This window comes from Pseudophryne corroboree, chromosome 2 (assembly GCF_028390025.1).
Source record: "Pseudophryne corroboree isolate aPseCor3 chromosome 2, aPseCor3.hap2, whole genome shotgun sequence".
In the NCBI taxonomy this organism is placed as follows: domain Eukaryota; kingdom Metazoa; phylum Chordata; class Amphibia; order Anura; family Myobatrachidae; genus Pseudophryne; species Pseudophryne corroboree.
Window position 1 is genome coordinate 57425251 of NC_086445.1, and position 27209 is coordinate 57452459.

At 49.0% G+C, this 27209-nt stretch overlaps 1 protein-coding gene and 1 long non-coding RNA gene across 2 annotated transcripts in view; one reads left to right on the forward strand and one right to left on the reverse strand.

Moving 5' to 3' along the window:
* The window catches only part of TYSND1 (trypsin like peroxisomal matrix peptidase 1), a 23820-nt gene extending 14355 nt beyond the window's left edge, over nucleotides 1-9465 (forward strand). Inside the window, exons 3-4 of the mRNA XM_063951333.1 lie at nucleotides 2895-3080; nucleotides 9248-9465. Coding sequence (XP_063807403.1) covers nucleotides 2895-3080; nucleotides 9248-9465 — 404 coding nt within the window. The remainder of the gene's footprint in view (nucleotides 1-2894; nucleotides 3081-9247) is intronic.
* Nucleotides 9423-27209, reverse strand: part of LOC134998099 (uncharacterized) — a 22698-nt gene continuing 4911 nt past the window's right edge. Inside the window, exons 3-4 of the long non-coding RNA XR_010200427.1 lie at nucleotides 22276-22394; nucleotides 9423-9498 (exon numbers count right to left, since the gene is read on the reverse strand). This is a non-coding gene — a long non-coding RNA (uncharacterized LOC134998099). The remainder of the gene's footprint in view (nucleotides 9499-22275; nucleotides 22395-27209) is intronic.

The following is a 27209-nucleotide window of genomic DNA, read 5'->3' on the forward strand; positions in this document are numbered from 1 at the left end:
TCTCTCCCTTAGAACAGCATAGACACTAGAGGTCAATTATGACCCCTAGTGTCTGTGCCACTTTGCTGTGCGGTGCGCGATGACGTCATCGCGCATCGCACAGCAAAGGTCCTCTACACGAAGGGAAACTAGACCGTAGCGTCTAGTTTCCCTTCATGGAGAGGACCGTTGCTGTGCGGTGCGCGATGACGTCATCGCGCACCGCACAACTAAGGTCCTCTCAATGAAGGGAAACTAGACGCTACGCGTCTGGTTTCCCTTCAAAGCGGGGGGGCACAGCAGCGCACTGCGGGGGGCACAGTGGCGGATCTTGCCCTGGTGCGGCGCCCTCCGGATGGCGCCGGCGCCCTCCGGAAGGCGGCGCCCCGGGCAAAAGTACCGCTTGCCCGTGGCAAGAACCGCCACTGTACACAACACACAAACACAGCATACATACACGTCACTAACCAAGAGAGAAGAGGAGGAGATTGTCACTGCCCGAGTCCATGTGAGCGGAGCTGCTGCTGCACATACTCAGTAGCTCCCTCGGCTGTCTGCAAATGTATCCAGTGCTGCAGATGGCTCTGCTGATCAGAGCTCTCTGTGAGGAGCAGCAGTCCATGCTTGCGCGGCGGCTCTGATAGTCAGTGACTGCAGCTGTGCCCGGCCGGTGCAGAGATGGAGACAGGGCTGTCTCCATCTCTTGAAAACAAATTTGGCCCACGCGGGAGGGGTAGTTCTGCGCCACTGCCACCAATGACAGAATGTTATATATGATATAAATAAATAAATAACTAAATAAATCAATGTAAATGTCCAGTGCTTGATGGCAGACAGGGGGGCCCCAATATAAGGGGGGCCTGGGGTAATGTGTCCCCTGGGCACCCCCATTAATCCGGCTCTGAGGTCCGCCGTGTGCTGCTTGGGGAGGCAAGTCTTATTAAGCTGCTGCTGCATATATATACCTTCTCTTTATTACGGGCCCCACTGTCTTAAGTGCCTCGGGCCCCCCATGGTCTTAATCCGTCTCTGCTCTAATGTGTAACTTGAGTGCACAATCTGTAACCTGAACCCTAGAGGAGGGGGTGGGGCCTCAGGCAGTGGGGCCCAGCAGGGATTTCTCCTGTATACCTGTGGTGGGCCAGCCTGGCCTTGTTTGTGTATGTTACGAATCGATGTTCCCTTCTTGTAACTGTACTGCTGACTGATGTGTTTGATGCCCAGCCAATGCTTATAACTGTCAAGGGCAACATAATGTCAGCCATGCAATGTTTTTGTTAAAGTCTTCACACCATACACCGTATAGACTTCTTCCACGTAGGCTTAGTGTTCCATAAAGACGAGAAAAACAAGTTTCATGTACATGTAGTAAGCCTGTACCCTTATACTCCCCTTACCTACCCATTCTAATTTTTTTGAGGAACTTGGTAAAGGGCCCTGAGAAACACTAGTCACCTTCTAAATAGTTTTTGTGTTGTCTAAGAATGCACACATGACCCAACCGTACAACAATAAGGGAAGTGTGCGGAAGGTGGGAGGTCCACCCCTGTCGCGGGGATGCAGGGGACTTAGGGCTGCCAAGAGAAATCCTGGGCCCCGGTATAACAACTTCCTGGGTCCCCCTGCCCCACCCTGGAGGGGGTGTGACCAGGGCCGGTGCTAGGGTGTTCGGCGCCCCATCTGCAAACTATAAATTTGCGCCCTCCCATACTTTACAAAGGGACAGCGCACGTCGAAAAAGGGATGTGGTCTCACAAGGAAGGGGCATGGCCACACAATTGTACCCCATTTAAAATGCCCCCAGTAGTTGCGCAGCTTACACGTAACGCCCCAGTAGTTGCGCAGCTTACACGTAATGCCCCAGTAGTAGCGCAGCTTAATGTAATGCCCCAGTAGTAGCGCAGCTTAATGTAATGCCCCAGTAGTAGCGCAGCTTAACGTAATGCCCCAGTAGTAGCGCAGCTTACACGTAACGCCCCAGTAGTAGCGCAGCTTACACGTAACGCCCCAGTAGTAGCGCAGCTTACACGTAACGCCCCAGTAGTAGCGCAGTTTACACGTAATGCCCCATTAGTAATGCCTCAATAGTAGCGCAGCTTACATGTAACGCCCACAGAAGTGCAGTTTATTTACATTCCCCCCTCCCCCGCACACATACACATACATAAATACACATACATACATATACACACACACACACACACATACACACACTTTCTCACACCCTCTCCCTGGCTGGCAGGAACTGGAGCAGCATGTCCTCCTCTGTGGCACTGCAGTCTGATGGTCCCGTGTAGCCCCGCCCCCTCCGCCCATTTAGCTCCACCCCATCCATCCATATAGCTCTGCCCCCTCCATCCGACCAGTCACTGTCACAGGAGGGGAGGGGGAAATAAGAGGAGGCTTTCAGCTGCCGGCGCCGCTGCCTGTCATGCAGTGACATACACAGCGACCGACAGCAGCAGGGGGCCCAGGCACAGCAGCGGGGATGCAGAGCAGGGAGAGCGCCTCTCCTGCCTGGCGTCTACCTGCACTGCATCTCTTTGCTGAGTGGGTAGCGCCGGGCCTGGGTGTGACCACAGCATGCTGGGGGTATGGCCACACCTCTTTGGGAGGGTGTCTAGCCTATGAGAAGCACCGACTCACAGGAGATTGGCATGCCTCCCAGCCAGGGCAGTAGCGAGCCTGGCTGGGCCTAGGTACTTTTCAGGGGGGCGTGGCCTAATCACAGGAGGCATGGACCTGGGCCCACACTAGGCCCCTCCAACACACCTGGGCCCAGGTAATTTGTACCCTCTTCCCCCCTATCTCGGCGCCACTGAGGGGACTGCCCGGGAGAGTAGGTAAGTATATAATGTGTAATATCGCACATCATTAGCCCTGTACATCTTACCTATGTTTCTGGTGTTTCACAGGAGAGGACGTCCTCATTGTTGGATTTGGGGCCTTTGGGGAAAGCTGTGGCCCATCTGTGACGTCTGGGGTCCTGTCAGCAGTGATTTCTGTGGGTAATGTCCCGGTTATGCTACAGACATCCTGCGCTGTACATGGAGGTTCTAGTGGAGGACCATTATTTTCTGCTCGGTCCGGAGAGCTGCTAGGTAACACACATTCGAGGTTCCCCATTATTTATACAGCAACTATTCTTCATGTTTATTATTGTTAATCATATGTAATATTGTTACATATATTTAGGTCACCTGATTTGCTATTTTTTTAAATTTATAGCATAAATGTCACTTTTGTAACAGTATGCTGTATTTTGTCTGCATCCAGGGGTGGATTGGCCATAGGGCTCACCAGGAAGATTCCTGGTAGGCCGTCGTGTCTATGGGGCCTGTTTTGTGTGTTGTCACATGGCCCCACCCCCCACATGACAGGCAGCCCACCACATTATTATTCCATCTCTGCAGTACAGCAGCTCTGCCATCCAGTGATGCTGCCATGGCTACACGGTATGTTATACCTCTTGTGCTGCCCATATCGGGCCACTTCTACAAAATTTTACAGGGTCACTTTTAGTTCCCAATCCGCCCCTAGTCTGCAGCAAAAGACGCAAGGAAGGCCGCAATTGCATACAATGAGGCCCTATAAGGAGTGATCCCGCCCCCATCAACAGACCCTACCCCTTCATCAAACCGCGCCCTCATTAGGGCTGCTTCCACTGGCGTATAAATAATGGGTGCAGTGTGTGCGATGCACATGGGCCCCTGGGCCAAGAGGGGGCCCACACCGCAAACACTGCACCCATTTCTTCTATACTTACCTTTCCAGCGGCGACTGTGTGTGGGCCCCCTCCCCTCCCGTAGCCGTCACCGCCGCTGCTAGCGCACTGAGCGCTAGAGACTCTGGCACAGTGCCAGAGTCTACAGCGCATGCGCAGGACTCCGGAAAAATGGCACGGCGGACATTTTTGGGAGTCCTGCGCATGCGCTGTAGACTCTGCCAATGTGCCAGAGTCTCAGCGATGAGAGCGCTAGCAGCGGCGGTGACGGCTACGGGAGAGGAGGGGGCCCACATACGGAGTCTGTACACGGGTCCCCTCCTCTCTAGAAACGCAGCTGGCTGCTTCCATAAATTTCCAGGGCTGGTTTTCCAACCTAATCCGCCCCTGTCTGCATCTATATATTGCATCCAGACGTCTCACTGTCATATTACTCAAACACATTATCATAGGCCATTAAGCAATCTTTTCCGTGTGAATACATTGCAGTTCCAGTACTGAACCTTGGGGTCATTCTGACCCGATCGCTTGCTGCAGTCTGTCGCAGCGCAGCGATCGGGTCGGAACTGGGCATGCGCCGGTGCCGCAGTGTGCCGGAGCATGGCAGCCGTCATTGCCTAGGCGGGCCGCGGCGGCTGCGTGATGTCTCACACAACCGCTACGGCCAGTGGCAGCGACAATCAACTCCCGGCCAGCCGCAGGAGCTGCCCTGGCCGGAAGTTACTCCACAAATACAAAAGCATCACTGCTGTGCAATGCTTTTGTATTTGTGCGGGGGTGGCCAGACTGACATGCGGGGCGGACTAGCCCTGTGCTGGGCATCCACCGCATGTCAGGGAAGATGATTGTAGCTGTGCTAAATTTAGCACAGCTACGATCAACTCGGAATGACCCCCCTTATCCAGCCAGTGGCCAGGACTAAAGTAATGTACAGGGACATTTTTTGTTGTTGCTTCGTACCCTGTTAGCTATTGACTATCATCTGTCTGGCAAAGCATGCTGGGGTTTGTAGTTTCACAGCACCCGGAGAGTTGCAGATTGTCCAGGCTATATTATAGTATTCAGATTGTGTCCTAGGCGCTTAAAGAAATGGATAATTTGTACAATACGTTCCTTTTTTGAGATGGATGGCCTCAGGATTGGTTCCCTCCTTGTATTGTAATCTCGTCCGGTTGTATTGTACCGTAATTATTCAAACATGTGGAAGAAAAAATAGCATACAATGTGTAGTATTGCTAACAATCCAATAATGACAGACAAATGAAGAAAAATTGTAGTGAGAAAGATGCTCCACAGCTATCTTGCGTACCCCACTCACAATAAGGTGAATGTAGGTGTATCCATAAAGGTATCTTTTAGTATAGTGATGTTGACAGCATCCAGGTGACCAGACAGTATATTATGGTGATTTAATCAAACACAGGCGTACCCAAAACTCACACAAAGGATGTAGAGGGCACTCCTTGAAAGGTATCTTTAAATTTAGTATTCTTCAGAAAAATAAAGCGTACCCCAACTCACACTGGCACGAAGAGTTATAATCCTATCAAGGTTTCTTTATTCCGTAGTGGTGCTGTCGGTAAACTTCAGTGCTCTGGTTTAATAACTCGCAGATATGCGGAGAGGAGGAGATAATGACAAACAATGTGTGATATTGTTTTAAATCAAAAATGTGCACAGAATGGAAGGCATCAATACTACGTGGGACACTCGTGTTTAACGTACCCCACTCACATCAAAAAAAGGGTAATGATAAGCCCATAAAGGTATCTTTCATATGGAGACTGCCATAAACCATAAAATAGAGGCTTAATCTAAAATGGATTGATGTACACAGGCGTACCCGAACTCACACTGGATAAATGACACACGTTCCTATAGCAGTATCTTTCACACCATGGCACTCAAATATAGGCGTACCCAGACTCACGTTGAAGTGAAATAGATGAATCCTATCAAGGTATCTTTTAAAAAACTTTCTCCAATCAGTGTGTGATGGCAGGAAAAGTCACAAAAAGTGTATAAAAATTTCCCAAAAGAAAATCCAAATATAATATTCATAAAAACAAAATTGTACTTTATTCCAATCCGACAGAACAAGAGGTTTTTCAAATAGAAGAAAAGTCCAGGTTCAATATAAAACAATAATTGTCCATAAAAAATAAATAAATTTGTTGGCCGTTTAAAAATTCAATTAAAAGAGGAAAATGGAAATCTTGCTACTCACAGTCCAGATAATGTCACAAATAAAGGCCAACAAATTTATTTATTTTTATGGACAATTATTGTTTTATATTGAACCTGGACTTTTCTTCTATTTGAAAAACCTCTTGTTCTGTCGGATTGGAATAAAGTACAATTTTGTTTTTATGAATATTATATTTGGATTTTCTTTTGGGAAATTTTTATACACTTTTTGTGACTTTTCCTGCCATCACACACTGATTGGAGAAAGTTTTTTAAAAGATACCTTGATAGGATTCATCTATTTCACTTCAACGTGAGTCTGGGTACGCCTATATTTGAGTGCCATGGTGTGAAAGATACTGCTATAGGAACGTGTGTCATTTATCCAGTGTGAGTTCGGGTACGCCTGTGTACATCAATCCATTTTAGATTAAGCCTCTATTTTATGGTTTATGGCAGTCTCCATATGAAAGATACCTTTATGGGCTTATCATTACCCTTTTTTTGATGTGAGTGGGGTACGTTAAACACGAGTGTCCCACGTAGTATTGATGCCTTCCATTCTGTGCACATTTTTGATTTAAAACAATATTACACATTGTTTGTCATTATCTCCTCCTCTCCGCATATCTGCGAGTTATTAAACCAGAGCACTGAAGTTTACCGACAGCACCACTACGGAATAAAGAAACCTTGATAGGATTATAACTCTTCGTGCCAGTGTGAGTTGGGGTACGCTTTATTTTTCTGAAGAATACTAAATTTAAAGATACCTTTCAAGGAGTGCCCTCTACATCCTTTGTGTGAGTTTTGGGTACGCCTGTGTTTGATTAAATCACCATAATATACTGTCTGGTCACCTGGATGCTGTCAACATCACTATACTAAAAGATACCTTTATGGATACACCTACATTCACCTTATTGTGAGTGGGGTACGCAAGATAGCTGTGGAGCATCTTTCTCACTACAATTTTTCTTCATTTGTCTGTCATTATTGGATTGTTAGCAATACTACACATTGTATGCTATTTTTTCTTCCACATGTTTGAATAATTACGGTACAATACAACCGGACGAGATTACAATACAAGGAGGGAACCAATCCTGAGGCCATCCATCTCAAAAAAGGAACGTATTGTACAAATTATCCATTTCTTTAAGCGCCTAGGACACAATCTGGTGTCTATCTGTTGTGTTAGATATCTGTGTTTTATAAATGTGGTGACATTTATTTTGACATCAGAAGTGTACAGGCGGCTCTGCGCCCAGGGAACTTGCTTGACTTTTTCTAGACTTTTGCTATATTATAGTATTGTTTGTGCCAAACGACAAATGCAACAGAAATCAAATGTTGCACCCTTTGTCCGTCCGGATGAATGACAAATTAGCACAAAAGTGCTCGCTCATGGGTCAGAAAATATTTTTGTGTAAGACCGAGCTGCCATACAGCACATCTTTTGTTGTACTGATTCTGCCGGCCGAATGGATTCCCCCTTAATTGAATTTCTCCGCAAATGGTGAGTTTTTGCATCACAGCGCATACGCACATATGAAATGACACATTTTTGCATATGTCTGTCCAATTCTGCGTTAGACAGTGTTTCGGGACGGGGAAACTGTGCGGTGTCAATGCAATCACCGTAACCGCCTGCCTTGTGGCAGTGTAGTGAGCGCCGTAGACAGCCTGCTTGGGCCCTGGTAATGCTGGGTGTGTGGCATAATCACGGAGGTGTGGCCACACACCCTTTTAAAAACTGGGTGCACCATGCATCCCTCAGCCAGGGACAGATTCGGGAGGGGGTGCGATCAGTGTGATTGTCCTTAGACTCAGCTGGTTTTCAATGACCTAATCCCATAAATTTTGATATAGCCAGCAAAAATTCCTAAATTTATTAACTCTAGTGCCAGTTACAAAACACAGAGGGGTAAATTTACTAAGAAGGGAGTTCTATTTAAGATTCCAGGTATTATCTTCTGGAAGGTGCTAGATAAATGAGAACCAGAAGCTGATTGGAAGCTAAGGGCAACACCCCATCTTAAATAGAACTCCCATCTTAGTAAATTTACCCCGGAAAGAGATAAAGCACTAACCAATCAGCTCCTAACTGCCATGTTACAGGCTGTTTTTGAAAAATGACAGGAGCTGATTGGTTGGTACTTTGGGGGTGATTCAGACCTGATCGCTGCTGTGCGTTTTCGCAAAGCGGGCGATAAGGTCATAACTGTGCATGCACTGCAATGCGCACGTGCGTCGGACAACAACGACGGGTATCGGCAGTCAGCGACAGGATGGTGCGAAAATTCAGATCGCAACGGCGTTCGCAAGGTGATTGAAAGGAAGAGGCCGTTTGTGGGTGGTAACTGAGCATTTATTGGGAGTGTCTGGAAAAACACAGGCATACCCAAGCGTTTTCAGGGAGAGTGTCTGACGTCAGCTCCGGCCCCGATCAGCCTGATGTGATCTCACTGGAGGAGTAAGTCCTGGGCTGCGCACAGACTGCACACACTGGATTTTAGCAGCTCGGCGTACACATAGGAACGCACACTTGCACGGTGAATATACACTACCCCTGGAGGCGGCGACTATATGAATGCAGGACAGCAGAGTTAGCAGCCCAGCGGTCAGGTCCGAATCACCCCCTTTATCTCTCTCCACTTTATCTCTCTGCAAGCTTTGATAAATATTTCCCTTAAGAAATTAAAACCAAATATAGGGGGTAATTAAGATCTGATCGCTGCTGTCCAAACTGCGCATGCATATGCACCGCAATGCGCACACGCGTCGTACAACAACGGGCATCGCCGGTCAGCGATGGGATGGTGCGAAAAATCCGTTCGCAAGGTGATTGACAGGAAGAGGCCGTTTGTGGGTGGTAACTGATCATTTATTGGGAGTGTCCGGAAAAATGCAGACGGAATCAAGCGTTATCAGGGAGGATGTGTGACGTCAGCTCCGGCCCCAATCAGCCTGTTCTCATCGCACTGGAGGAGTAGGTCCTGGGCTGCGCACACACACTGCACACACTGGATTTTCGCGGCTCGGCGTACACATTGGAACGCACACATGCACGGCGAATATACACTCCCCCGGGAGGCGGCGACTTTCTGATCGCAGGACAGCAAAATTAGCAGTCCAGCAATCACACCTGAATCACCCCCATAGACTAGATATTGCACTTTGCAGATATTGCTCTACAGAAAAATGCTGTCAAAAGCCAATACCATTTTTTTGTGGGTCCCAACTTTTCTGGCGCGCCAAGAGGGTCTGTTTGGCGTGACTGTAGCAATAATGTAGGAGACACATCTGTAAGTAAAACATTTAGTATAACTTGCTTTCTCATGTTTATTGTTGTAGGTATTGTTGCAAGTAACACAAGGGATAACACTACGGGAGCCACATATCCCCATTTAAATTTCAGTATCCCGATGACTGTCCTCCAGACAGCGATACAGAGGTACAGACAATCTGGAGAATTGCGGAGCTTTGGAGAACTTAACAAGGCAGGACATAAGGTTCAAAACGTGTGGCGTCTGCAGAGGTCGCCTGAAAAGGTCTTTCGGAGCAAGCTTTGAGTTCTGTGCAAGTCCTTCCATACTGCGCTGCACCTGTGTCATGGGAGTCCGGCACACAATGATGTGATATACAGCTGATGTCATGCTCTAATTACCTGATCTCATTTCCATTATTTCCTCTTCATAATGACTATTAATCAATGTTTATTGTTGGATACATATTATTTCTTGGCCTTGTGACCCCTGTTTAATCACACTGAGGGCATGCCCCAGCACTCCCGGAGATGTTGGTCTGCCCCTAGAGCCTTCCCCCACGCTGTGTAGATGCAACATATACTCAGGGCGGGATGTATTAAGATACATCGCCGCCCCTCGCCACTTACCGCAGCGATGTTGATCGCATATGTACTAACATATGCGATCAACATAGCAATGCGGTGACGGAGGCCCCCCGCGATACCTGTGAGGTGGTCTGCGGGGGGTCTCCGTCACCTCAAGGGGTCTCCACAATGCCTGGACGCCGGGAAGCAGCAGCAGGCTGCCCCCGGTGCCTCCTCCTTTCCCCTGCAGCCGGAAGGACCTCCGGCTGCATTGCTAGGGGGAGGAGGAGATTACCTGAAGGTATGCCAGGGGGGAGGGGGGGGGAGGCGGGTTGCGGTGGTCGGCGATAAGAAGCCCATAGGCTTCTATAGGGTATCGCCATCCAAAGATGGCGATACCCTGGACGGCGAAAAACCGGCGGTAGGGTCTTAGTATATTTGAAAATGCGGTAAATTCCCCGTTTTCTGGGTTTTACTGCATTTTTCCTTTAGTACATCCCGCCCTCAGTCCCTCCGACACTTTGTGGGGGATGGGGGGGTGCAAATCTGTTGCTCCCCCCCTACTCCCCTCCCCCGCGGTGTGTAGGTGCAACATATACTCAGTCCCTCCAACACGTTGGGGTGGCCGTGCAAATATGTTGTTCCCCCAACACCCCTCGCCTGTGGGACGGCGGAACAGCGCCAGAATAATGGGATGTGTGTAGGTGCATTTGTCTAGAACGCTTTCCTAAGGCTTGTACACATCAAAGAGCCCAATGTTTCTATCTGAGATTACACCTTAAGGACAAATAAGATTTAGCTCTGCAAGGTATTTCAGTTCCCTGACAACTGTCTGAAAAGTGTTCTGAGGAGTACATAGTTTAATGCAAATACATAATTCAACACAAAGACTTTAGGAAAACAAAGTATAGTTTTATTTTATTTTCTCTTACGTCCTAGAGGATGCTGGGGACTCCGTAAGGACCATGGGGAATAGACGGGCTCCACAGGAGACATGGGCACTAAAAAGAACTTTAGGTATGGGTGTGCACTGGCTCCTCCCTCTATGCCCCTCCTCCAGACCTCAGTTTAATACTGTGCCCAGAGGAGACTGGGTGCACTACAGGGAGCTCTCCTGAGCTTCCTGAAAAGAAAGTATTTTGTTAGGTTTTTTATTTTTAGGGAGACCTGCTGGCAACAGGCTCCCTGCATCGCGGGACTGAGGAGAGAGAAGCAGACCTACTTAATGCTAGGCTCTGCTTCTTAGGCTACTGGACACCATTAGCTCCAGAGGGAGTCAGAACGCAGGTCTTCCCTAGCGGTTCGTCCCGGAGCCGCGCGGCCGTCCTCCTCGCAGAGCCGGAAGATAGAAGCCGGGTGAGTATAGGAAGGCAAAAGACTTCACAGGCGGCAGAAGACTTCAGAGCTTCGGAGAGGTAACGCGCAGCGCTAACGCTGCGCGCCATTGCTCCCACAACACACACACACAGCGCACACTGTGGGGTGCAGGGCACGGGGGGGGGGGGGGGAGCCCTGGGCTGCAATGTAGACCTCAGCACTGGCTTTTATGAATATAATTAATCAGTTTGATATTATTTTAGAGCCCCCGCCAGTTTAAAGGAAGAGCGGGACCGAAGCCCGCCACTGAGGGGGCGGGGCTTCTCCCTCAGCACTCACCAGCGCCATTTTCTCCTCAAGCACACGCTGAGAAGCTGGCTCCCTGGACTCTCCCCTGCTGATCACCGGTGACAGAGGGTTTTAAAGAAGGGTGGGGGGGCACATAATTGGGCGCAGTGAATAGCGCTGTATCTGGGTAATATTTTTCTTTTTCCCAAGATTATTGGCGCTGGGTGTGTGCTGGCATACTCTCTCTCTGTCTCTCCAAAGGGCCTTGTGGGGGAACTGTCTCCAGATAGAGCTTTCCCTGAGCGTGTGGTGTGTCAGTACATGCGTGTCGGCATGTCTGAAGCGGAAGGCTCTCCTAGGGAGGAGGTGGAGCGCATGAGTGTGGTGTCGCCGTCGGCAACGCCGACACATGACTGGATGGATATGTGGAATATTTTAAATGCAAATGAGAATTTATTGCACAAACGTTTGGACAAAGCAGAGTCCAGGGACAACACAGAGGGTCATACCCTGCCTTTCCCTATGTCACAGGGACCTTCTGGGTCTCAAAAGCAGCCGCTAGTTGACACAGATACCGACACAGAGTTTGACTCTAGTGTTGATTATGATGATGCGAGGTTGCAGTCAAAATTGGCAAAGAGTATTCATTATATGATTATTGCTATAAAGGATGTGCTGCATATTATAGATGACCCCGCGGTGCCTAATCCTAAGATCCACATGTTTAAAGAAAAGAAGCCTGAGGTTACTTTTCCACCTTCTTTTGAATTAAATGAGTTATTTGAAAGTGCTTGGGAAACTCCAAATAAGAAGGTGCAGATTCCCAAAAGGATTCTTATGACGTATCCTTTCCCGATCAAGGACACGATACGGTGGGAATCCTCCCCAAGGGTGGACAAGGCGTTGACGCGCCTTTCCAAGAAGGTGGCGCTGCCATCTCAGGATACAGCGGCCCTCAGGGATCCTGCTGACCGCAAGCAGGAAACTACCTTGAAGTCAATTTACACACATACCGCCGGTACATTACTCAGACCGGCAATAGCGTCAGCTTGGGTTTGTAGCGCTGTACTAGCGTGGACCGATACGTTATCTGCTGATATGGATACGATGGATAAGGAAACTATTTTATTGACCCTGGGCCATATTAAGGATGCGGTCCTTTATATGAGAGAGGCTCAAAGGGATATAGGCATACTGGGGTCCAGAGCAAACACTATAGCGATTTCTGCCAGGCGAGCACTGTGGACCCGACAGTGGTCGGGTGATGCCAACTCAAAACGGCATATGGAGGTTTTGCCGTACAAGGGTGAGGAGTTGTTTGGTGAAGGTCTCGCGGACCTAGTTTCCACAGCTACTGCTGGTAAATCAACTTTTTTACCTTATGTTTCCTCCCAGCCTAAGAAAGCGCCACATTATCAGATGCAGTCCTTTCGGCCGCATAAATCCAAGAGAGCTCGGGGATCTTCCTTTCTTGTCAGAGGTAAGGGCAAGGGGAAAAAGCTGCCAGCTACAGCCAGTTCCCAGGAACAAAAGTCCTCCCCGGCTTCTACTAAATCCACCGCATGACGCTGGGGCTCCGCGGGTGGAGTCCGCTCCTGTGGGGGCACGTCTTCGTCTTTTCAGCCAAGTATGGGTTCACTCTCAGGTGGATCCCTGGGCAATAGACATTGTTTCCCAGGGGTACAAGCTGGAATTCGAAGAGGTGCCTCCTCGCCGGTTTTTCAAATCGGCACTGCCAACTTCTTCCACAGAGAGGGAGGTAGTTTTGGCAGCAATTCAAAAATTGTGTCTCCAACAAGTGGTGGTCAAGGTTCCCCTGCTGCAGCAGGGGATGGGCTATTATTCAACCCAGTTTGTGGTCCCGAAACCGGACGGTTCGGTCAGACCCATTTTAAATTTAAAATCTTTAAACCTATACTTAAAGAGGTTCAAGTTCAAGATTGAGTCGCTCAGGGCGGTCATTGCAAGTCTGGAAGGGGGAAATTATATGGTGTCTCTAGACATAAAGGATGCATACCTTCATGTCCCCATTTATCAACCTCATCAGGCGTTTCTGAGATTTGTGGTGGAGGATTGTCACTACCAATTTCAGACGTTGCCGTTTGGGCTGTCCACGGCCCCGAGAATTTTTACCAAATTAATGGCGGAGATGATGGTGCTCCTGCGCAAGCAGGGGGTCACAATTATCCCATACTTGGACGATCTCCTGATAAAAGCGAGATCGAGAGAACAGTTGCTGGTCAAAGTATCACTCTCCCTGTGGGTGTTACAACAACACGGTTGGATTCTAAACCTGCCAAAGTCACAGTTAGTTCCAACAACCAGATTGCTTTTCTTAGGCATGATTCTGGACACGGAACAAAAGAGGGTCTTTCTCCCGACGGAAAAGGCCCAGGAACTGCGGGACTTTGTCAGGGACCTGTTGAAGCCAGACAGGGTGTCGGTACATCACTGCACGCGAGTGCTGGGAAAAATGGTGGCGTCTTACGAGGCCATTCCATTCGGCAGGTTCCATGCCAAAACCTTTCAGTGGGACCTTCTGGACAAGTGGTCCGGGTCACATCTACAGATTCATCAGATGATCCGCCTGTCCCCCAGGGCCAGGGTATCTCTCCTGTGGTGGCTGCAGAGTGCTCACCTTCTAGAGGGTCGCAGGTTCGGAATCCAGGACTGGGTTCTGGTGACCACGGACGCGAGTCTCCGAGGATGGGGAGCAGTCACACAGGGAAGAAACTTCCAGGGTCTGTGGTCAAGCCAGGAGGCTTGTCTACACATCAACATTCTGGAATTAAGGTCCATATACAACGGCCTTCGTCAGGCGCAGACCTTACTTCAAGGTCCACTGGTTCTGATTCAGTCAGACAACATCACAGCAGTGGCTCATGTAAACCGCCAAGGCGGCACAAAGAGCAGAATGGCAATGGCAGAAGCCTCAAAGATTCTTCGATGGGCGGAGAGTCATGTAAGCGCTCTGACAGCAGTCTTTATTCCGGGAGTAGACAACTGGGAAGCAGACTTCCTCAGCAGACACGATCTGCATCCAGGAGAGTGGGGACTTCATCAGGAAGTCTTCGCAGAGATTGCAAGTCAGTGGGGTCTGCCTCAAATAGACATGATGGCTTCACGCCTCAACAAGAAACTTCCGAGATATTGCGCCAGGTCAAGGGACCCTCAGGCGATTGCAGTGGACGCACTGGTGACACCGTGGGTGTTTCAGTCGGTCTATGTGTTCCCTCCTCTTCCTCTCATCTCAAAGATACTGAGAATCATAAAACGAAGAGGGGTTCAGGCGATTCTCATCGTTCCAGATTGGCCTCGAAGGGCCTGGTATCCGGATCTACAGGAAATGCTCTCAGAAGATCCGTGGCCTCTTCCTCTCAGGGAAGACCTGTTACAACAAGGGCCCTGTCTGTTCCAGGACTTACCGCGACTGCGTTTGATGGCATGGCGGTTGAACGCAGGATCCTAGCGGAGAAGGGCATTCCGGAGGAGGTCATTCCTACTCTGATAAAGGCTAGGAAGGAGGTGACATCGAAACATTATCACCGTATCTGGAGGAAGTATGTGTCTTGGTGCGAAGCCAAGACTGCTCCTCCGGAAGAGTTCTATCTGGGCCGTTTTCTCCACTTCCTGCAAACAGGAGTGAATTTGGGCCTAAAGTTAGGCTCCATTAAGGTTCAGATTTCGGCCTTATCCATTTTCTTTCAAAAGGAATTGGCTTCTCTTCCAGAAGTCCAGACTTTCGTGAAAGGGGTGCTGCATATCCAGCCTCCTTTTGTGCCTCCAGTGGCACCATGGGACCTTAACGTGGTGTTACGGTTCCTTAAGTCTCACTGGTTTGAACCGCTTCAAACAGTTGAACTGAAGTATCTTACTTGGAAAGTGGTCATGTTATTGGCCTTGGCTTCGGCACGGCGATTGTCAGAGTTGGCGGCTTTGTCTCACAAAAGCCCTTATCTGATTTTCCATGTGGATAGAGCTGAGTTGCGGACTCGTCCACAATTTTTGCCTAAGGTGGTTTCTTCTTTTCATATGAACCAACCTATTGTGGTGCCTGTGGCTACAAGGGACGTGGAGGATTCCGAGTCCCTAGATGTGGTCAGGGCATTGAAAATTTATGTGGCCAGAACGGCTCGGGTTAGGAAAACAGAGGCTCTATTTATCCTGTATGCAGCCAACAAAGTTGGTGCTCCTGCGTCTAAACAGACTATTGCTCGCTGGATCTGTAACACGATTCAGCAGGCTCATTCTACGGCTGGATTGCCGTTACCGAATTCGGTTAAGGCCCATTCCACTAGGAAGACGGGCTCTTCTTGGGCGGCTGCCCAGGGCGTCTCGGCATTACAGCTTTGCCGAGCCGCGACTTGGTCGGGTTCAAACACTTTTTTGCAAAATTCTACAAGTTTGATACCCTGGCCGATGAGGACCTAATGTTTGCTCATTCGGTGCTGCAGAGTCGTCCGCACTCTCCCGCCCGTTTTGGAGCTTTAGTATAATCCCCATGGTCCTTACGGAGTCCCCAGCATCCTCTAGGACGTAAGAGAAAATAAGATTTTAAACCTACCGGTAAATCTTTTTCTCGTAGTCCGTAGAGGATGCTGGGCACCCGTCCCTGTGCGTACAATATCCTGCAGGACTTGTATATAGTTGTTGCTTACATAAGGGTAATGTTTCAGTTGGATCAGTTTTGGACTGATACTGGTTTCGTTTCATACTGTTGACTGGTTCGTATATCCCATGTTATACGGTGTGAATGGTGTGGCTGGTATGAATCTTGCCCTTGGATTTACAAAATCCTTTCCTCGTACTGTCCGTCTCCTCTGGGCACAGTTTCTCTAACTGAGGTCTGAAGGAGGGGCATAGAGGGAGGGGCCAGTGCACACCCATACCTAAAGTTCTTTTTAGTGCCCATGTCTCCTGTGGAGCCTGTCTATTCCCCATGGTCCTTACGGAGTCCCCAGCATCCTCTACGGTCTACGAGAAAAAGATTTTCCGGTAGGTTTAAAATCTTATTTCTCTGACGTCCTAGTGGATGCTGGGAACTCCGTAAGGACCATGGGGAATAGACGGGCTCCGAAGGAGACTGGGCACTCTAAAAGAAAGATTAGGTACTATCTGGTGTGCACTGGCTCCTCCCTCTATGCCCCTCCTCCAGACCTCAGTTAGAATCTGTGCCCGGCCAGAGCTGGGTGCTCCTAGTGGGCTCTCCTGAGCTTGCTAGAAAGACGACGAAATCGGTGGCTGAAGACTCCGGTCTTCATTAAGGTAGCGCACAGCACTGCAGCTGTGCGCCATTGCTCCCACAGCACACCACACACTCCGGTCACTGTTGGGTGCAGGGCGCTGGGGGGCGCCCTGGGCAGCAATTAGATTACCTTTTGGCACAAACTGCACTTAATACAGTTTATAAAACTGTATATGTGCAAAAACTCCCGCCATTAATATTATACAAAACACGGGAGAAGCCCGCCGCTGAGGGGACGGGGCCTTCTTCCTCAGCACACCAGCGCCATTTTCTCTTCACAGCTCCGCTGGAAGGACGCTCCCCAGGCTCTCCCTTGCAGTATCCATACAACAAGGGTAAAAAAGAGAGGGGGGGCACATAAATTTAGGCGCAATTGTGATAATAAGCAGCTATTGGGAAAAATCACTCAGTATAGTGTAAATCCCTGTGTTATATAGCGCTGTGGTGTGTGCTGGCATACTCTCTCTCTGTCTCCCCAAAGGACTTTTGTGGGGTCCTATCCTCAGTCAGAGAATTCCCTGTGTGTGTGCGGTGTGTCGGTACGGCTGTGTCGACATGTTTGATGAGGAGAGTTACGTGGAGGCGGAGCAGGAGCAGATAAGTGTGGTGTCGCCCCCGACGGGGCCGACACCGGAGTGGATGGATATGTGGAAGGTATTAACCGACAGTGTCAACTCCTTACATAAAAGGTTTGATGACGCAGCAGCCTTGGGACAGCCGGCATCTCAGCCCGCGCCTGCCCAGGCGTCTCAGAGACCATCAGGGGCTCATAAACGCCCGCTAGCTCAGATGGCAGACACAGATGTCGACACGGAGTCTGACTCCAGTGTAGATGAGGATGAGACAAATGTACAGTCCACAAGGGCCATCCGATGCATGATTACTGCAATGAAAAATGTATTGCACATTTCTGACATTAACCCGGTTACCACCAAAAAGGGTATTATGTTTGGGGAGAAAAAGCTGCCAGTGACTTTTCCCCCATCTGATGAGTTAAATGAATTGTGTGAAGAAACGTGGTGTTCCCCTGATAAGAAACTAGTGATTTCTAAGAGGTTACTGATGGCGTACCCTTTCCCGGCAACGGACAGGTTACGTTGGGAAACATCCCCTAGGGTGGACAAGGCGCTCACACGCTTATCAAAAAAGGTGGCACTGCCGTCTCAGGATACGGCCGCCCTAAAGGAGCCTACAGATAGAAAGCAGGAGGCTATCCTGAAGTCTGTATATACACACTCAGGTACTATACTGAGACCTGCAATTGCTTCAGCATGGATGTGTAGTGCTGCAGCAGCAGCATGGTCTGATACCCTGTCAGACAACATTGATTCCCTCGACAGGGATACTATTTTGCTAACCATAGAGCATATAAAGGATGTCGTCTTATATATGAGGGATGCACAGAGGGACATTTGCCGGCTGGCATCTAGAATTAATGCAATGTCCATTTCTGCCAGGAGAGTATTATGGACTCGGCAGTGGACAGGTGATGCTGATTCTAAAAGGCACATGGAGGTTTTGCCTTATAAGGGTGAGGAATTGTTTGGGGACAGTCTCTCGTACCTCGTATCCACAGCAACAGCTGGGAAGTCGACTTTTTTACCTCAGGTTCCCTCACAGCCTAAGAAAGCACCGTATTATCAAGTACAGTCCTTTCGGCCTCAGAAAGGCAAGCGGGTCAGAGGCGCATCCTTTCTGCCCAGAGGCAGGGGTAGAGGAAAGAAGCTGCATCAGACAGCCAGTTCCCAGGAACAAAAATCCTCCCCTGCTTCCACTAAGTCCACCGCATGACGCTGGGGCTCCACAGGTGGAGCCAGGTGCGGTGGGGGCGCGTCTCCGGAACTTCAGCAACCAGTGGGTTCGCTCACAGGTGGATCTCTGGGTTGTGCAAGTTGTATCTCAGGGATACAAGCTGGAGTTCGAGGCGACTCCCCCTCGCCGTTACCTCAAATCAGCCTTACCAGCTGCTCCCAGGGAAAGGGAGATAGTACTGGCGGCTATTCACAAGCTGTACCTCCAGCAGGTGATAATCAAGGTTCCCCTCCTTCAACAGGGACGGGGTTACTATTCCACAATGTTTGTGGTACCGAAACCAGACGGTTCGGTGAGACCCATTCTAAATTTGAAATCCTTGAACACTTATATAAGGAAGTTCAAGTTCAAAATGGAATCGCTCAGGGCGGTTATTGCAAGCCTGGAAGAGGGGGATTTTATGGTGACGCTGGACATCAAGGATGCTTACCTGCATGTCCCCATTTACCCACCTCACCAGGAGTACCTCAGGTTTGTGGTACAGGACTGTCATTACTAATTCCAGACGTTGCCGTTTGGTCTGTCCACGGCACCGAGAGTATTTACCAAGGTAAAGGCCGAAATGATGATACTCCTTCGAAAGAAGGGAGTTATAGTTATCCCGTACTTGGACGATCTCCTTATAAAGGCGAGGTCCAAGGAGCAGTTGTTAGTCAGCGTAGCACTATCTCGGGAAGTATTGCAACAGCACGGCTGGATTCTAAATATCCCGAAGTCGCAGTTGATTCCTGCGACGCGTCTGCTGTTCTTGGGCATGATTCTGGACACAGAACAGAAGAAGGTGTTTCTCCCCGGGGAGAAGGCCCAGGAATTGTCATCTCTGGTCAGGGACCTCCTGAAACCAAAACAGGTGTCGGTGCATCAGTGCACGCGGGTCCTGGGAAAGATGGTGGCGTCTTACGAAGCAATTCCCTTCGGCAGATTCCATGCAAGGATCTTTCAGTGGGATCTGTTAGACAAATGGTCCGGATCGCATCTTCAGATGCATCGGTTGATCATCCTGTCCCCGAGGGCCAGGGTGTCTCTGCTGTGGTGGCTGCAGAGTGCTTATCTCCTCGAGGGCCGCAGATTCGGCATACAGGACTGGGTCCTGGTGACCACGGATGCAAGCCTCCGAGGATGGGGGGCAGTCACTCAGGGAAGGAACTTCCAAGGACAGTGGTCATGTCAGGAGACTTCCCTACACATAAATATACTGGAACTAAGGGCCATTTACAACGCCCTGAGTCAAGCGGAGCCCCTGCTTCAAAACCAACCGGTGCTGATTCAGTCAGACAACATCACGGTGGTCGCCCATGTAAAGCGCCAGGGCGGCACAAGAAGCAGGATGGCGATGGCAGAAGCCACAAGGATTCTTCGGTGGGCGGAGAATCACGTCCTAGCACTGTCAGCAGTGTTCATTCCGGGAGTGGACAACTGGGAAGCAGACTTCCTCAGCAGGCACGACCTCCACCCGGGAGAGTGGGGACTTCATCCAGAAGTCTTCACGCTGATTGTAAATCGTTGGGAACGACCACAGGTGGACATGATGGCGTCCCGCCTCAACAAAAAGCTAAAAAGATATTGCGCCAGGTCAAGGGACCCTCAGGCGATAGCTGTGGACGCACTAGTGACACCGTGGGTGTACCAGTCGGTTTATGTGTTCCCTCCGCTCCCTCTCATACCCAAGGTACTGAGGATAATAAGAAAGAGAGGAGTAAGAACTATACTCATCGTTCCGGACTGGCCAAGAAGAACTTGGTATCCAGAACTACAAGAAATGATCTCAGAGGACCCATGGCCTCTGCCTCTTCGAAAGGACCTGCTACAGCAGGGGCCCTGTCTGTTCCAAGACTTACCGCGGCTGCGTTTGACGGCATGGCGGTTGAACGCCGGATCCTAATGGAAAAGGGCATTCCAGATGAAGTGATTCCTACTCTGATAAAAGTGAGGAAGGATGTGACAGCAAAACATTATCATCGCATATGGCGGAAATATGTTGCTTGGTGTGAGGCCAGGAAGGCCCCAACAGAGGAATTCCAGCTGGGTCGATTTCTGCACTTCCTACAGTCAGGGGTGACTATGGGCCTAAAATTGGGGTCCATATAGGTCCAGATTTCGGCCCTATCTATTTTCTTTAAAAAAGAACTGGCTTCACTGCCTGAAGTTCAGACGTTTGTTAAGGGAGTGCTGCATATCCAGCCCCCTTTTGTGCCTCCAGTGGCACCTTGGGATCTTAACGTTGTGTTGGATTTCCTGAAATCCCACTGGTTTGAACCACTTAAGACCGTGGAGCTAAAGTATCTCACGTGGAAGGTGGTTATGCTGTTGGCCTTAGCTTCAGCTAGGCGTGTGTCAGAATTGGCGGCTTTGTCATGTAAAAGCCCATATCTGATTTTCCATATGGACAGGGCAGAATTGAGGACTCGTCCCCAATTTCTCCCAAAGGTGGTATCAGCGTTTCATTTGAACCAACCTATCGTGGTGCCTGTGGCTACTCGGGACTTGGAGGATTCCAAGTTGCTGGACGTAGTCCGGGCCCTGAAAATTTATGTTTCCAGGACGGCTAGAGTCAGAAAAACTGACTCGCTATTTATCCTGCATGCACCCAACAAGCTGGGTGCTCCTGCTTCAAAGCAGACTATTGCTCGCTGGATCTGTAGCACGATTCAGCTGGCACATTCTGCGGCTGGATTGCCGCATCCTAAATCAGTAAAAGCCCATTCCACAAGGAAGGTGGGCTCTTCTTGGGCGGCTGCCCGAGGGGTCTCGGCTTTACAACTTTGCCGAGCTGCTACTTGGTCGGGTTCAAACACATTTGCAAAATTCTACAAGTTTGATACCCTGGCTGAGGAGGACCTTGAGTTTGCTCATTCGGTGCTGCAGAGTCATCCGCACTCTCCCGCCCGTTTGGGAGCTTTGGTATAATCCCCATGGTCCTTACGGAGTTCCCAGCATCCACTAGGACGTCAGAGAAAATAAGAATTTACTCACCGGTAATTCTATTTCTCGTAGTCCGTAGTGGATGCTGGGCGCCCGTCCCAAGTGCGGACTCTCTGCAATACATGTATATAGTTATTGCTTAACTTAAGGGTTATTGTTATGAGCCATCTTTTGAATGAGGCTCGGTTTTTTGTTCATATTGTTAACTGGGTATAGTTATCACGAGTTGTACGGTGTGATTGGTGTGGCTGGTATGAGTCTTACCCTGGATTCCAAATCCTTTCCTTGTAATGTCAGCTCTTCCGGGCACAGTTTCCTTAACTGAGGTCTGGAGGAGGGGCATAGAGGGAGGAGCCAGTGCACACCAGATAGTACCTAATCTTTCATTTAGACTGCCCAGTCTCCTTCGGAACCCGTCTATTCCCCATGGTCATTATGGAGTTCCCAGCATCCACTACGGACCACGAAAAATAGAATTACCGGTGAGTAAATTCTTATTATTTTTTTTTGTGATTTTTGTTTGTTTGTTATAAATATAACTTAAAACATTACTTTGTAGTTGAAAGTAGTTAGAATGCACTCTAACGCTCCTCGGGGGGAGGAGCGCACAACATCTGGGCTAACTGGATAGCCCCCAGCGATACAATTACCCGCGGTCATTGTCTGCGGGTAATTGGGATACCCCTCCCCCCTAAATCTTAAATAAAAAACATTGTTTTGAAAAATTAAATTCAAAATTGCCAGGAAATAGTCACCATTGCGGCTTGTTCACACATATTAGTAGTGAAAATGGATAACGACAGCTGAAAATCCACTGTTTGGTAATGTGTACTTAATTAGGTTTATTTATTTGGGAAAAACAGGACATTGGAGATGACTTAATTACTAAGCATAAATATATCCAAGATTAAGACAAAGATGTATCTAGAAGACATTTCTTACCAAACATATCAGCGAGTTACTTACTGTAAGGATGGTTACACAATGGATGGAATCCCTGTCTGTCCACCCACGGCCCCTCTAGATTGTAAGCTTATGCGAGCAGTGTCCTCACTCTCTCTGTGCTCTCTTTGTAATTAAGAACTCTGCGGATTACAATTACACGTTATTATGTATATCTGTATAGATTTATAAATTTCTATGATTATCCTGTTTGATCCCCCATGTACTATGTAATATTCCTGTATGTTCCATCCATTCTATACCTTGCTATAGAACCCTTTTGGCTCCTTATAAATAAAATATTTTAATAGAAATAATAATAATAATTATTATTATTTATTGCAGACCAAAGTTATGGCAAAATAAATAACAGAATGAAAATATGGGTTTGATGCTTATATTCCAAGAACTTGTATCTAGCTGTAATTATTAAAGGGTATTATGAAGTGGTTGGTCCAGGGACATTTTTTTTTTAATGTCTGGAAGTGTTTTTGCTCATGATGTTAAATTGTCAACTATAGCTCATGTTTTGACTGTTTTTGGATCAGCATAATTAGAATGTATGAAGAGTGAGGCCTCAGCACTCCCAGAAAACGCCCCCATTATCAGGAACGCTGCCCAGCTCCACCCACTCCCCGCCCCCAGACGGCTGCGGCGCAGGGGGCACTGCGTGTGCCCGCCGCGACCTGTTCTGCACAGGTGCTGGTGCCTCACCATTGGAGATATCAGGTTTATGTTCATCTACGAATCGGGGCCTGAATCACTGATTGCTCTGCTTGGCTGGCTGTTGCATGCGTGCTGCTGCTGGTGCCCCGGTGCCTGACAGTGAAAGTGTGCAGCTGCACAGAAGTGAACAACTACGGCTACCAAAGCCGTCCCAAACGTACAGCAACTGCCAGGGGCAGATCCAGGAAAAAATGACAGGGGGGGGCACCTTGTGCATGCCGAAGGCGTGCGGTCCCATGAAGGTGTGCGTGGCCTCACAACAAGGGCATGACCTAGCAACAAGGGTCATAGCCTCAAAGGGAACATCGTATTCGTAAGATGGGAAGAGGGTGACACTTTGGAGAGGCAGCGGGTGACAGGAGAGAGAGGGTGATGGGTTTATAGTGACGCAGGGGAGAGGCAGTGGATGACGGAAACAGTGGGAGACGGAGAGGCAGTGGGTGACAGAGAGAGGGTGACAGTGAGAGGCAGAATGGGTAACACCGGGGAAAGGGTGACGAGGAAAAAGTGGGTGATGCCAGGGGGAGGTGGCAGTGGTGTAACAAGGAGAGGGGGACAGGGAGAGGCAGTGGGTACCTAAGGTCTCTGTAGGAGGGAGTAGTGAGACATTTGTAGTGAGGTTTACAGAGGCATGAAGGGAAAGATTCACTGGGGAAACAACCATTATACACACGGTATGAGCCGAAATTCACATTATAGCACATAGTATGAGACAAAATTCACATTATAGCACACGGTATGAGCCGAAATTCACATTATACCACATGGTATGAGCCGAAATTCACATTATACCACACAGTATGAGCCTAAATTCACATTATAGCACATAGTATGAGACAAAATTCACATTATACCACACGGTTTGAGCTGAAATTCACATTATAGCACACAGTATGAGACGAAATTCACATTATAGCACATGGTATGAGCTGATATTCACATTATAACACACGGTATGAGCCAAAAATAAGAATTTACTTACCGATAATTCTATTTCTCGTAGTCCGTAGTGGATGCTGGGAACTCCGTAAGGACCTTGGGGGATTAGCGGCTCCGCAGGAGACTGGGCACAAAAGTAAAGCTTTAGGACTACCTGGTGTGCACTGGCTCCTCCCCCCATGACCCTCCTCCAAGCCTCAGTTAGGATACTGTGCCCGGACGAGCGTACACAATAAGGAAGGATTTTGAATCCCGGGTAAGACTCATACCAGCCACACCAATCACACCGTACAACCTGTGATCTGAACCCAGTTAACAGCATGATAACAGAGGAGCCTCTGAAAAGATGGCTCACAACAATAATAACCCGATTTTTGTAACAATAACTATGTACAAGTATTGCAGACAATCCGCACTTGGGATGGGCGCCCAGCATCCACTACGGACTACGAGAAATAGAATTATCGGTAAGTAAATTCTTATTTTCTCTGACGTCCTAGTGGATGCTGGGAACTCCGTAAGGACCATGGGGATTATACCAAAGCTCCCAAACGGGCGGGAGAGTGCGGATGACTCTGCAGCACCGAATGAGAGAACTCCAGGTCCTCCTCAGCCAGGGTATCAAATTTGTAGAATTTAGCAAACGTGTTTGCCCCTGACCAAGTAGCTGCTCGGCAAAGTTGTAACGCTGAGACCCCTCGGGCAGCCGCCCAAGATGAGCCCACCTTCCTTGTGGAATGGGCTTTTACAGATTTTGGCTGTGGCAGGCCTGCCACAGAATGTGCAAGCTGAATTGTACTACAAATCCAACGAGCAATAGTCTGCTTAGAAGCAGGAGCACCCAGCTTGTTGGGTGCATACAGGATAACAGCGAGTCGGATTTCCTGACTCCAGCCGTCCTGGAAACATATATTTTCAAGGCCCTGACTACGTCCAACAACTTGGAGTCCTCCAAGTCACTAGTAGCCGTAGGTACCACAATAGGTTGGTTCAGATGAAACACTGAAACCACCTTAGGGAGAAAATGAGGACGAGTCCTCAATTCCGCCCTGTCTGAATGGAAGATCAGATAAGGGCTTTTACAGGATAAAGCCCCCAATTCTGACACGTGCCTGGCCGAGGCCAGGGCCAACAACATGACCACTTTCCATGTGAGATATTTTAACTCCACAGATTCAAGTGGTTCAAACCAATGTGACTTTAGGAACCCCAAAACTACATTGAGATCCCAAAGTGCCACTGGAGGCACAAAAGGAGGCTGTATATGCAGTACCCCTTTTACAGACGTCTGAACTTCAGGTAGTGAAGCTAGTTCTTTCTGGAAGAAAATTGACAGGGCCGAAATTTGAACCTTAATGGACCCCAATTTTAGGCCCATAGACACTCCTGTTTACAGGAAATGCAGGAATCGACCTAGTTGAAATTCCTCCATCGGGGCCTTACTGGCCTCGCACCACGCAACATATTTTCGCCAAATGCGGTGATAATGCTTTGCGGTTACATCCTTCCTGGCTTGACCAGGGTAGGGATGACTTCATCCGGAATGCCTTTTTCCTTCAGGATCCGGCGTTCAACCGCCCTGCCGTCAAACGCAGCCGCGGTAAGTCTTGGAATAGACAGGGTCCTTGCTGGAGCAGGTCCCTTCTTAGAGGTAGAGGCCACGGGTCCTCCGTGAGCATCTCTTGAAGTTCCGGGTACCAAGTCCTACTTGGCCAATCCGGAGCCACGAGTATAGTTCTTACTCCCCTCCGTCTTATAATTCTCAGTACTTTTGGTATGAGAGGAAGAGGAGGGAACACATACACTGACTGGTACACCCACGGTGTTACCAGAGCGTCCACAGCTATTGCCTGAGGGTCCCTTGACCTGGCGCAATACCTGTCCAATTTTTTGTTTAGGCGGGACGCCATCATGTCCACCTTTGGTTTTTCCCAATGGTTTACAATCATGTGGAAGACTTCTGGGTGAAGTCCCCACTCTCCCGGGTGGAGGTCGTGCCTGCTGAGGAAGTCTGCTTCCCAGTTGTCCACTCCCGGAATGAACACTGCTGACAGTGCTATCACATGATTTTCCGCCCAGCGAAAAATCCTTGCAGCTTCTGCCATTGCCCTCCTGCTTCTTGTGCCGCCCTGTCTGTTTACGTGGGCGACTGCCGTGATAGTGTCCGACTGGATCAGCACCGGCTGACCTTGAAGCAGAGGTCTTGCTTGGCTTAGGGCATTGTAAATGGCCCTTAGCTCCAAAATATTTATGTGAAGTGATGTCTCCAGGCTTGACCACAAGCCCTGGAAATTTTTTCCCTGTGTGACTGCTCCCCAGCTTCTCAGGCTGGCATCCGTGGTCACCAGGACCCAGTCCTGAATGCCGAATCTGCGGCCCTCTAGAAGATGAGCACTCTGCAACCACCACAGGAGAGACACCCTTGTCTTTGGTGACAGGGTTATCCGCTGATGCATCTGAAGAAGCTATCCGGACCATTTATCCAGCAGGTCCCACTGGAAAGTTCTTGCGTGGAATCTGCCGAATGGAATTGCTTCGTAGGAAGCCACCATTTTTCCCAGGACCCTTGTGCACTGATGCACTGACACTTGGCCTGGTTTTAGGAGGTTTCTGACTAGTTCGGATAACTCCCTGGCTTTCTCCTCCGGGAGAAAACACCTTTTTCCGGACTGTGTCCAGGATCATCCCTAGGAATAGAAGGCGTGTCGTCGGGATCAGCTGCGATTTTGGAATATTGAGAATCCAACCGTGCTGCCGCAGCACTATCTGAGATAGTGCTACCCCGACTTCCAACTGTTCCCTGGATCTTGCCCTTATCAGGAGATCGTCCAAGTAAGGGATAACTAAAACTCCCTTCTTTCGAAGGAGTATCATCATTTCGGCCATTACCTTGGTAAAGACCCGGGGTGCCGTGGACAATCCAATCGGCAGCGTCTGAAACTGATAGTGACAGTTCTGTACCACAAACCTGAGGTACCCTTGGAGAAGGGTAAATTGGGACATGTAGGTAAGCATCTTTGATGTCCAGAGAGACCATATAGTCCCCTTCTTCCAGGTTTGCAATCACTGCTCTGAGTGACTCCATCTTGAATTCAAACCTTTGTATGTAAGTGTTCAAGGATTTTAGATTTAAAAATGGTCTCACCGAGCCGTCCGGCTTCGGTACCACAAATAGTGTGGAATAGTACCCCTTTCCCTGTTGCAGGAGGGGTACCTTGATTATCACCTGCTGGGAATACCGCCTGTGAATGGCTTGCAATACTGTCTCCCTGTCTGAAGGAGACGTCGGTAAA